Here is a 12,836-nt window from a genome sequence, read left to right on the forward strand (position 1 = left end):
TCAGAATATATTATTAGAAGCAATACTTAAAAGAAGGAAAAAAGCCCCTTTGTAGCCAGGAGGTGAGGACCCGACCCTAAGTGTCATCATTTACGGACAAGATGCTAACTTCTTTTAGAGACCAAATAATGACTCGACGTCTATATCTGTTGTTTATTCCGTAATGAACACGGTGAATTACGGAATTGCTAATAAAGCATGTGAAAGTTATAAACATTATAGTCATACTCCTCTGGCCAAGCAAACAAAATTACAATATCTATGCATCAACCACCATATATAGTTTATCTGCTCCAGCATTACAACTTTAAGACACAGGAATTATAATGCTCATGTCTCCGTCGCATAATTATGAACCAGTCACTTTTGCTTGATAGAACCAAAAAGATCCTCGTATGTACGCTTAGGAGCGTCAGCACGAGAGACTATTTCCACGACTTTGTAAGATGATTCCGGAAGACCTAGTGCCTCAACAGCAACTTCCGCAACCACATCCCTTGATATGGTACCGTCATAAAGAGTATCCTACAAAGAGAGGGGAGAGTATAAATTTGCTCACGGCATGAGAGAGCATGAATCACTTCAGAAAGGCTTTAAACAAATGTATTTACCTCTGGCTCCATTACAAGATTTCCTGAGGGTGGTTCATTTTTCAAACCAGCTGGTCTAACTATAGTGTAGTTTATGCCAGACTTCCTGATGTAATTCTCTGCCTGAAGCTTCGCCACTAGGGTCAGCCCAAAAACATTGAGAAAAATGTAAGCTGGATTGAGTATCTGTCCCATTGCAGCTCCATTGACTAAAATTGAGCTTATTAGAATGAATCTTTTCACACCAAGTTTACGGCAGGCTTCAACAAGGTTCACAGTGCCTAAATTATCAACCTGCAACAACGTACTCTTCATAAGATTGACAAACAATGACATCGGAAAACTGCAACACTAAACTATTACATATTGACAGCACACGCAGAGCTCCAATTTCCAGATTACATGTTAACATAATTGATGTTGCATTTCAATGCCACATCCAGGATAATGACTAACATTGAAAAATCCGCACCCAGATATTTCTGCCTAAAATCAGATAAAGATGCACTTAACAGAGAACTGATCCAAGAACTTAGATTGTAAATAAGTTCATGATAGAATCCTGTTTCAAGCAGGAAAATTTGCAATCCTTCATCTTCTCAAAACATCTGCAATATAGACATAACCATCCCAACAGATGACCTAATGACTTGAGGATTAAAGTGATTGATATTTGTACTTGGAACAAATGCTTCGCATAAGCAAGCCCATATTTGCTTTTTTCCTATAGGTGATAAAAGATGAATCAAACATGACACCTTTCTATATTTTTTTAATGATAAATAACAATGGCAAACAACCTTCATTTGAATAATTAATCAATAATCAGCTGAAGCACAGAAAGCATTATTAGCTTTTGACAAGTTTTTTTATCAAGGCCAGAACAGAATAATTAAAAACTAGAACCGACTGATCACCTTCCATGGAGCAAACAAGTTCCAGCCAGGCCGAAACCCAGTGGCACATATTACAGCCTCGGAATCATCCCCTATGGCCTGTACTAGCTTGTCAGACCCGTTAGTTACATCGGCTGTCACCTAGAATAAGAAAGCAAAAAACAAATACACAATGAACCCAGTTCAAATTTGAGCGTGCGCAAACTGTCAAGTGTTTAAAGCAGGACTACAGACAATTTGAAGAGATGGGTTGTGTTCAGAAAGAATAGTTTTGGCCTTGTCTAAATCCCTAACACCAGCCTTGACCTCAAAACCCTTGGCTAGAAGCTGTTCAACAATCCTTTTCCCAGTACTTCCAGTGGCTCCAGCCACAAATATTTTCTTCTTCTTCTGATTCACATTCTCTTTAGCTTCTTCCGTAATTTCATTTCCACTTTCCATCTAATAATAAATAAATAAAAAGAAAGAAAAGTTGTGATAAAAGCAGGGAATACCAAAAAACCATGTAGTCCATCAAGAAACATTATAAGAAACTAAATTATCTAAGCAATGTTTTAGTGTTTACCTTGATGGATTTGAGGGATTGAGACTTGGGAGGTGTGGGGGATGTGGTAGAGAAGAGAAGAGGGTAACGGTGGGGATGGTGATGGGGGTGTAGTGCAGAGAGAAGACGAGTTTTTATGACCAAAGCAGTGGCCATTAGAGCACGAAAAAATTAGAATCAGATGGATTATCCTTGGCTTGCTTCTTGAAATTGAAATTACCTTTTAACCATCCCAACGACTAATTGACATTTTGTACTTTTCATTTGAATTTTTTTTTTAATAGTAACACTGTTGGAAAAATGTTTTGCCGACATGATCACTAATATCTTTTTAATAACAAAATTGATATTCATGAATACATCTTCAACAAGTATAAATGCTCTTGATCATACATAGATGACATGGTTTGCAATGAAATATCTCTTTATCATTGATATTCAGTTGGTATTGCTAATTTTGGTGATTGAATAAACTTTCAGCGCGGAGAAAATGTTTTTAAGTGATGGTATATTATATATTCATTTTAATATTGAATTTAATGATCTACAATAAAAGTTTTTATGTAATTATAATATGTTCAAGTACTAGAATATTAATGATATTTATGTAAAGGATAACATAAAAGGTCAAATTGCTTTGAGATAGGAAAGTTAAGAGGTTCTCACACATGTACCAACATTTATTCAAAAAAACCACCATCATTTTAATTTAAAAATTTATTTATATCAGTGATTTCAACTCTTATTAATGATAGCATTACTTATATGGTTGTAACATACGAGATGAAATAAAATTGCACTTTAAGTTTAAGATTTTTTACTGTAAGGCATGGAAGCAAAACAAGAAGTTATTGAGTAGCTTTTCAACACACATGAGGAGTCATTTGATATGTGTTCTAGATTGTTGTTGGCAATAAAAAAATCAAATCTCAGTACAATTATTGATTGGATTCACAATCGGTATCTTAATAATGAAATTGTTGTTTTAGGGAGAGTTTTCTAGGTATTTAGTGTAATTATTAAAAGGTTCAAGTTTTATAGGCCAATTATTAATATGGACAGCACCCATCTATATAACATGTTAAATAGGAATTTATTGGTTGTAGTTAGTTTTAATGCAAACAATGGGATTGTTCATTTGGCTTATACTCTTGTTGAAGAAGAAAACAATATCAATTGGAGATGGTTCTTACTTTGTCTTATGCAAACATGAGGATGTATTTCTTCTACATGTAAAGGTTGTAAAGGTTATCATTTTAGTAATGCATCTAGTTCATATAGAGTAGGTCTCTCATGATTTCTCCCTCTACTCAAAATAAATTGATCCCACCAAATTCTAGTATAATTAATAAATTTAACTATAACAAGTTTTACCTTTTTCTCTTTTGAATAATTATGACAATCAAAAATCAATTTTACACCTTTTTCTCTTCTGAATAATTGTAATAATCAAAAATTAACTTTACCTTTTTTTCTCATTTTAAATAAGCTTCAAGATCATTTCTCTCTTGAAGGATGGAATTTTCATCTTAATGTTCCTTAAATTTATTTCCAAGCCATCATGAAACCCCATATCCCTTCCTACTCTATGGCCAAAACTCATAGCTTATCGAAACCTCCTATCACCATAATTTCTTTGCTGTCAAAATATGCCATCTTGGTTGAATGATGTATGGTTGAATTCTTTGGCTTCTTCATCTTCATTCTCATCAACCAACTTATTCATGGGTATTGTAACATGTCTTTCTAGCCTTCTAACATTAGGAACCTTTCGAGATTTCTTGTCCTGCAAACTTGTAATCATAGCATCATTCTTGTCCAATTGATCACTTATATCATTGAATACCACATTCATATGCTTAAATTGTTGTTGCATTGCCTATAACAAAAAGAAGGTTTTCTTTTCCTCCTTATGTGATAAACCGTCTTTGAAAAACATTGTCAAATCTAAAATTTTAAGTTAGTAACAAAAAATATCATCACTCACTCCCTCGCGTGTTCACATTAAATTATGTCACTCCACTCATGTTTCACTTAAATTTTGGCTTTTTAGGAAAATAGTCTTACCTTTTCGCCTTTTACCTCTCTCTCCTCTCTTAGCTTTTTAGGGAACTAATCAAAACAATAAAAAAATTCCAATTTATAACGCCCAACCAAGAACTTCAAGACACAAGACAATCAAGAAAATAATAACAAAAATGATTACAAAAACAAAACAAAATGAGTATGAAAAATAAAAAAATGAATACAAAAATGAAAAACAAAAACAAAAACAAAAAATAAAACAAATATGAAAACAAAAAAAAATCAATACAAAAAAAAGATCAATAATGACTCTATGAATCCCGAAATTGATATAGACTCAACAAATAACCCAAAATCACTCATTGTTATAGCAAACTGAATCGGTAGAATCTAATATGGAATGTTCTTTCAATCCTAAAAATCAGAATTTTATCATTTCAATAAAAAAAATCAATTTTCAAGAAAACAATACCCACTAATCAAAGACAAACTTATATGAATTTTAATTTCTTAAAAAATCCAGATTCAAATTGTGTAATCTTTAATTGTGGCAGAAACTTAAACTAATGCAACTACTTCCTCTTTTTCTTCTTTGTTTATATTATCCAGTAGTAGCTCCTTTTAACATAAACTTTTTTTCTTTTTTTTATAAAGTTGCTACAAATTCAAGAATTAAAACAAAGATTAATAACATAAAAAAATAAAGATCGATAGATAAAACTTTATTTTAAAGTCTTGCTTTGATATCAACTTATGTGAACCTGAAGGGTAAGAACCCTAAAACCCACAATTAAGATAGAAAACAACCTAAGAAAACTAAAATCAGATTAATAGAGAACCCGATCTAATGATTACCTGAACCAAGAAACTGAAGATATTGGATGAAATCCTCAATCCTTTGATTATAAAGAATCAAGAACTAGAAGTATAAGAATGAACGTCATAAAGAATCTTTGATAAGTTCACATGAGTTTGATGAAGAACCAAGAGTATGAAAAACCTCGCTACGCATAAAATATTATTTATGAATAATATGCAATTTCTCAACAAACCTAAATACAAGCTAAATAACCTTATATATACTGGGTAATCATCCGAAACAAGACTAGAAAATAACAAAAGAGTTATAAATAAAATAGAAAAAAATAATCATGAATCAACTAGGAAAATAATGCAATTCTCGCGCAGTAACTTCTAGGTTTTATCGCAAAGCCTTCTCGATGTCGAGTTATTATAAAATTTTAACCCTGTAAAAACAATGCTTTTAAAATCTTTTGGAAAAATTTTGAAATAATCCAAAATATTTTTTTTTCCCAAGGAAATAATTTCTCTTTTTAATTTAAATTATTGATGTTTTGAGATGTTTTATTTTAATTATCTTGAATTTTTGTTATAAAACAACATTGTCAATGGAAAAAAGATATTTTTCATCAAAACAAAAAAAAAATGGATAGATATGAGTAGGGGCTTTGACTTATGAAATATATATTTTCTTCCAGAACTTAAATCTTGCACCCTTGCAGATATTTATTTAATTTTTCATGTAATAAATAAAAATAAGCTTTGAAAATTGGCATACGTGGGTGTAAAATTGAAACAAATATATGAGATTGGCATTCTAGATCCAATAGTGCCTGGACTTTTCCCTTCTAGGTCACACTCATGTGTCTGACCTTTGAAGCCTAGTAGTTCTTTTTTTAAAAAAAATTAATTTTAAATTAATATTTTGTTATTTTAAAATTATTTAATTTAACTATTTTTTAAATATTAATTAATATTTTTTTATGATTTCTATAATTCCATAATAATGTAAGAGATTATTGTAATTTATGTTCATATGTTTTTTATGTTAAATTTAAGGTAGATTAGTTGTATTCACATTATACATTTACAAGGATGAAAATAATATTTAACCATCATAGTAAATTTACAAGATAAATAAAAAAAATTATAAAATGAGATCAATAACAAAGATAAAATATGGAAAAATCAATTTCTCATTTTAATAATTAATTAGTCTTCATAATTATTTTTCAGATTTATCAATCGATATAGTTTTTAATTCATTATATAAAATAAAAGCATATCTTTCATTGTTAACAAATTTTATAACATTTTCCATTCTTATAACAAATTTTGTAATATAAAAATACACGTTGCTTTAGCCAGCAATACAAATCTTAGAAAATTCTATCATTATTATTAACCTCGAAAACTCAGTCGTTTTTTAATTAAAATAATTTTTTACCTAAAAACACATTTTATAATTATTAAAGTAAGTTAAGAAAAAAATATTAAAATAATATTCATATTTTTGTGATCAAAAGCTAAAAAAAATCATAAAAGTGGTAAAATTATGTTTAAAATACATTTAAAAATTTTAATAATAAAACACCAAATTTTCATGAAGAACTTATTGTTATTGTTATTATATAAGAGATAATAATTGGAAAAATACTATTAAAATTCAAAAAAAGATTTATAGATAGTACTTAAAAAATGTCACCGAAGAGTAAGTGAAAAAACAAGGAGGAAATGGAAAAAAAAAAGGCAAAGCCCAGAGCGTGCGGGTCTGGAGGCCTGTTCATGCACACCTCTGCCACGGCATAGAATTGACACAGAATTGACACAGAATCTGACTAGGAAACTATATTAAGGTTCTTGTACATCACACAAAAGGAACCCAATTCTTTTAGGGTTGTTGAGTAATTCTAGTTTTATACCAGGGAAGGGTCATGTCCAGTTACTCAGGTTCCACGATTGCATTATCGGTACTGTACCTCTGGTGTGTATTCTTGCTCCTGGTAAGTATACAATAGAGCACCTGTTTTTGAGTGGAAGATTTGTCCACATTTGGACAATCTGGATATGAGTAACCACATCCAATGCAAGTATGCAACAACTTAGCAAGGGATCCGAAGGCTTCTGAGGAACTCTTTTGGAAACCAGAAATTCCTGTATGAATCTGAAGACAAAATTAATTTAAACCTTCTACAAGGACAGGTGAAACCATGCATTCCATTTACATCAGTTAAAAAGGAACGTGACAGTACTAGAACAGAGACCCTCGCAGACGTTCATTTCTCTGCTGCACAACTTAAAAGTCAAAGCTGAATGAAATTACATGCCTCTTACTTTCTAAAAGTCCAATAAACGCAAAGAAAAATGAAATTTCATTGAGAGAAAAGATCCATAAACCTTAGGCTGTAGTTCAACTCAAAATTGACAGGAAGATGATTATTACGCAGCAACTTGAATTAGAAGATGGAGCCTCATTGACTAGTGAATTAATTAAGCATATCCCGACTAAGCAAGACTGATCACTACAAGAAATGCAGACAAGCTGGATGCTCGGGGCTTGAATGCATGAAAAGAAATGCAGAAAGGTCAGGTCCTCAAGGCTTGAATGCAGAAAAGGCCACGACAGAGTTGTGTCCACCAAATCCAAATGAATTTGAAATAGCTGTAGACAGACATGGTTAAAGCCAGCAATTTCAAACTCTGGATTAAAGCAATTGAAAAATCAAAATTCCACATTGAAAGGTTTCGCCATCTTACCAACATTCACTGCATGTTGTTGCTTTTTGTTGGCAACAGTATCAAACTCAACTGAGGGCTCTGGATTCTGCAGTCAGAAAAGAATACACCAAGAGGTTAGTCATTAAACAATCTAGTTGAATTAACAAGCAAACACCTAAAGAACCACAAAGTTATGTATTTATAACTTGGAAATGATCTGACACATACAAATTGGTTAATACTAGGATGCAGCCATCCTGTTGTTATGGCCTTCACAGTTGCAATAGCTTCCAAACCTCCAGAAGCACCAAGGCAATGTCCAATCATAGACTGATACAAAATGAACAAGCATGTAACATCAACGACCCATTGGAAGAGAACATCATCATAGCCTTCTCTATTCAAAACTTGTCAACAAGAGGGAGGGAGATTACCTTGGTTGCATTGATTTTGATCTCTGAAGTGTTCTTAAATACCTTCTTTATAGCATTTATCTCAGCAAGGTCACCAGCAAGAGTGGAAGTTGCATGTGCATTTATGTAGTTAACCTGAAAAATTAATGCACTAGATTAATCTGCCAGCGATACCACCATCACCAACAGTAGCAACAACTGCATTCTCTTTCTTTTTCTTTAAGAAAATTATAATGGCATTAAGTAACCACATTTTAAGGACTAAACCAATATATGCTTTCCAGCTATTCAGGACCCCATGAAAAGATATTGACGAAAAGATATTGAAATTGAATTCTTCTGTCCTAATTTATGCATTTAGAACAAAACAGATTTGCCGTGAAATGAATTCACTAAAAGAAACATTTTGCATAATTTTAATGTAATTTGCCAATTCATTTGCAAACTGATCATGCTTTAAATCATTCAAGTACGTATTCCACAATCTCCTTTACTTGTATCTCTAATTCCATAGAGTAACATAGACAATTCAACAACAGATTTTTACTATACATTCATAAATTGAAGGAGTACAGAAGAAGGGAAAGATTCCAAACTCAGTGCATGAGCTTGTTGAGATTTATCAACAACTACTATATCTCTAGCTTTTCTCTGTGTCTCAGCTATCAAACCACAACCAATTAAGTCCTTATTTAGAGGGATAACCACGCTTTTATCCATAAACTTTTTCATCATTTTCATTTGAGTCTTTACACATCAATTCTTGAGCGTTTTAAACTATAAAAAACATTTACAGTTACGCATATTGTTCCACAAATACCCTCATGAAGAGCATTCAAATCATCGCCATTCCATTTATCAAAAGGGTATTTGCGGAAGAAAGTGCTAAATTAGAAAATTTAGATATGCAAATAGGAAAAACTAGAATCGACAGGTTTAGAATAGAAATCTTAAAAAGGTTAAGGAACCAAGGAGGCTATATCCCTTAATCAGATGTATTTTATTTCCCATTCCTGCTAATGCGAAAGCCGACTTTGCGATGGTAACTTAAGAAGCCAAACACCACATCATCCACTCATAATTTTAGAAAAATAATAATAAAAACTTCCCTTCTCTCCTCTAAACTCATAACTTTCCTCCATTTCTATCTGCTGAAACTCCTAATTTCCCAAGCATAAAAATCCAAACAGATACAGGAAAAAAACCCAACTCTAAACTTCTTCCCTTCACCATCATTCCCCTTCTACCACCAGCACTTTAGAATCTTTGTATAAATCCAAACACCAAAAAGGCAAATTATAATCCATAGGATAAATTCAAATATAAACACATCCTACAAATGGCTCCACTCGCGTAGCCATACCCTAGCATCACAACCAAACAGATTTGTTTTAGAACATACTTAATCCCCATTGTACATGTATCAATAAGAGCTAAATAAAATCACAAATGATCAACAAGAGAAATACAGAACCCAAAACAACAACTTTACAGACACGTGAATAACAATATCCTATCCAACAATGGGGTTTCAACATTTTGAAATGAAAACTCATGGTGAAAGCTTTTAAAAATTTATTAACCATGAAAGAGTGTGCATGAGAACCTACTTAGGATAATAAGACATTCTCTTATGGGAGATAAAAAGAGAGGGGGCAGGGTCTCAATACAGATGCACTCAGAAAAGTAGAGAAACAGAAATTTGGATTTTAAGTTAATTTTAAACAATCCACATCTTGAGAGAGGAGAGAGAGATCTATATCCCTGCAGAGTAAGTAACCAACAAGAATCATCTGATGTTCTTTTTTTCATTCTTCTTTTCTTTTTTTTCTCTGTTCTTTTTTCTCCCTTTTTTGTTCAAATTTAAAGTGGTTAAAAGGGGCTTTTGGTATTGAAGGTAGTTTACTTGGATTTTTGCCTACAGAACAAAGGTGAGAGCAGCTCCAACAACCCAAACAGAGAAGTTATGAGTTTAACTCTCCACCCATACCAGCAACCTGCCAACACCTCAGGACCAAAAGTGTCCCTGCTAATTGTTTGTGAACATGGTATGGTAGGAGTACACGTGATCAACAACTAATTGGCTATGCTGAGAGCTCTAGACTTTTGTACAACTTCTAGTTATTGTAGGAGCTCCTATACTCTGGTATTAAAGTTGTTTTTATTAAAAGCATGCAACTCAGCACCTTCTATTTACTCTAATGTGCATTGATCCTCATCACATACATAATGAAAGTTAAAGGAAACAGACTTTTGGAGATAGCACACCCAATAATTAAATGCATACCAAAGGAAACAACAACTCCACAAGATAGCTTAAAAAGACCACAGTGCTAAAATATAAAACAATCTTGATATATTCCACCACATTAGTACTGGCATAAAAACAAAACAAAACACGAGAGCGCGCACACACACAAAATGAGGATAATCATCAGAAACTAGAGGTACCTCCTCAGGAGACACGCCGGCATCTTCAAGACTTCTCTCAATGCATGAAGACACCCCAAGACCATCAGCTCTTGGATCAGTCATGTGATAAGCATCACAGTTAACAGCACCTCCCAGGTACTCGGCAATGATCGGTGCGCCTCGTTTCATTGCATGTTCCAAGCTCTCCATTACCTGCCAGAAAAAACCATACAACTCCTTTCAAATAACTTCCAAAATCAAATTCATAGTGCAATCTTATTGAATTATGAACATTCAAGTAGAACTTCATTCCATCATTTATGATGTGCAGGCACAATATTAAAAAGGGTATATTTGACTGGAAAAGAAAATTCAAGAAAACAGATGAATAAGCTTAAAATCTAACAGATAATCCATCCTTAGCACGGAAAAAGACATGAGCTCACCAACACTCCTGCACCTTCACCCATAACAAAACCATCTCGATCTCTGTCCCACGGCCTAGATGCAGTTTTTGGATCATCATTTCGTTGTGATAAGGCCCTGCATGCAACAAAACCTCCCAAACCAATAGGAATGATAGCAGCTTCTGTTCCACCAGCAATCATCATATCTGCCTCACCTCGGCGAATGTGGTTGGCAGCAGCATAGAAGCAATAATTAGAAGTAGCACAAGCAGTTGAAATCGAGTAATTTGGACCCATGAAACCAAGTTCAATTCCAAGCAAGGCAGAGCCCATGTTTGTTATAGCATAAGGAATAAAAAATGGGGTAATTTTTCTGTGTCCTTTCTCAATTAAAGATTGAACACCATCAGAAAAGACTGTAAGACCACCCATCCCTGTTCCAACAAGCACACCAGCTTTCTCCTTATCAATCTGCAAACATACATTACAACAATCAGAAGCAAAGTACATATACTAAATCCAACGAACAAATAAACAAACAACATGCCAAATACCAAATCCAATCGACCCTCACATACCATTCAATTCAAAATAAACTTAAAGGCATAATTTAAACTTTCAAGAATAATATCTTCACCGTTTTCGTAGAGACATTCAGTTTATTATATAAAAAATACTTAAATTTGCCAATAAAAACAATCATCAGATAAAAAAATACGAAACCCCCCCCGAAGCAAAACAACGAAATAAAGAAATCCCAGAAATAAAAACACAAAAGGAACCAAACTGACAAGAAAACAAAAACAATCAAGGAAAAACCTTAGATAGATTATTCCCTCCAAGATCCGCATCTTCAAGAGCCTTCTTGCCAGCAACAATGCAATACCTCAAGCAATTATCAAGCCTCCTATCATTTTTTCCATCAATATAGCCTTGTGCATTAAAGCCCCGGATCTGCCCAGCGAAGCGGGTAGGAAACTTAGAAGCATCAAAGCGGTCAATGGTTCCAATCCCACTTTCACCAGCAAGCAATTTATCATAATAAGCATCTACGTCATTACCAAAGACAGAGACCAATCCCATGCCCGTTATGACAACCCTCTTTTTGGGGTCTTTCTCTCGTTTTGGAGTTGAAACGGTGGAGGATGATGATGCTTTGATGAATGAGATTCTCTTAGGTGGGGGCTTTGTTGCATTGTGAGATTTTTGGTGAAGTGGGTTTAACGGAGATGAAGAGAGATATAGAGATTGCAGGGCTTCCATGGCAAACTCTGCAGTTTGAGAGAAGGGGAGAGGGAGAATTTGAGAGGGCGATAGTAACGATGTTGTGTGTTTGTGTTCTGTGTTGAGAGTGAATTGGAGGTGGTTGTAAACTTGTTCGCAAATAAATAAAACCAATGGGACAGGGATGGTTCGGTTTGGCTTGGCTTAGCTGTCGAGCTTATTATATTAACAAAACACTATAGCTATTTCCATTTACTATTTTTTTATATTAAAAAAATTGAAAAATTCTATATATTCTAGTTTTTATTATTATGTATTTCTATTTTTAATTTTATTGTGATTTTTATAATTTTTTTTCTTAACTTTTTTATAAAAATAATTATTATTTATTATTTTACTTTTCAATTCAAGTTAATAGTTTATTATTTATTTTTGTCCTCATTAATCATTTATTTATTGATACATGTTTTATGTTTGCTATAGGTATGTTTTTTTTCCTCGTATGATTCAAATAAGACCATTTAGTTTGTTGGGATTATAGACCGAGTTATTGAATTTTTCTTTCTAAATATTTTATTTAAAAAATAATCAATGCAACTTTTTATATATCAAAATCAAAGTTATTGGTGACTCAAATTTGATCACTTGAGAACTTGTTCTCTCATTAACTCTTTTTATGATTTTCTTTTTCTTCTCTTAACTAAATCATAAAAAATAAAATTAAGGAGCAAAATAAAATAATAACTTACCATAATAGTTATAAAAAATGAAATTTGAGGAATCAATTTAACTATTGCATGTCTTTT

General features: G+C 32.8%; 2 protein-coding genes across 2 annotated transcripts; both read right to left on the reverse strand.

The window, feature by feature from the left end:
* Positions 1 to 177: 177 nt before the first annotated feature.
* On the reverse strand, positions 178 to 2,235 carry LOC133702842 (uncharacterized protein At2g34460, chloroplastic). The gene is made up of 5 exons (XM_062127163.1): positions 2,052 to 2,235; positions 1,721 to 1,927; positions 1,508 to 1,627; positions 612 to 884; positions 178 to 525 (listed from the first exon to the last, which is right to left on the reverse strand). Exons 1-5 carry the CDS (start codon positions 2,184 to 2,186, stop codon positions 361 to 363), a joined length of 900 nt encoding a protein of 299 aa, XP_061983147.1. The 5' UTR covers positions 2,187 to 2,235; the 3' UTR covers positions 178 to 360.
* Positions 2,236 to 7,057: 4,822 nt separating this feature from the next.
* Positions 7,058 to 12,216, reverse strand: LOC133703721 (3-oxoacyl-[acyl-carrier-protein] synthase I, chloroplastic-like). Its single transcript, XM_062128335.1, has 7 exons — positions 11,626 to 12,216; positions 10,846 to 11,277; positions 10,439 to 10,612; positions 8,009 to 8,122; positions 7,803 to 7,904; positions 7,614 to 7,680; positions 7,058 to 7,518 (listed from the first exon to the last, which is right to left on the reverse strand). The coding sequence occupies exons 1-7, from the start codon at positions 12,067 to 12,069 to the stop codon at positions 7,451 to 7,453; spliced, it is 1,401 nt and encodes a 466-aa protein (XP_061984319.1). The 5' UTR covers positions 12,070 to 12,216; the 3' UTR covers positions 7,058 to 7,450.
* Between the last annotated feature and the right edge of the window lie 620 nt (positions 12,217 to 12,836).

Source organism: Populus nigra, chromosome 9 (genome assembly GCF_951802175.1).
Source record: "Populus nigra chromosome 9, ddPopNigr1.1, whole genome shotgun sequence".
NCBI lineage: Eukaryota > Viridiplantae > Streptophyta > Magnoliopsida > Malpighiales > Salicaceae > Populus > Populus nigra.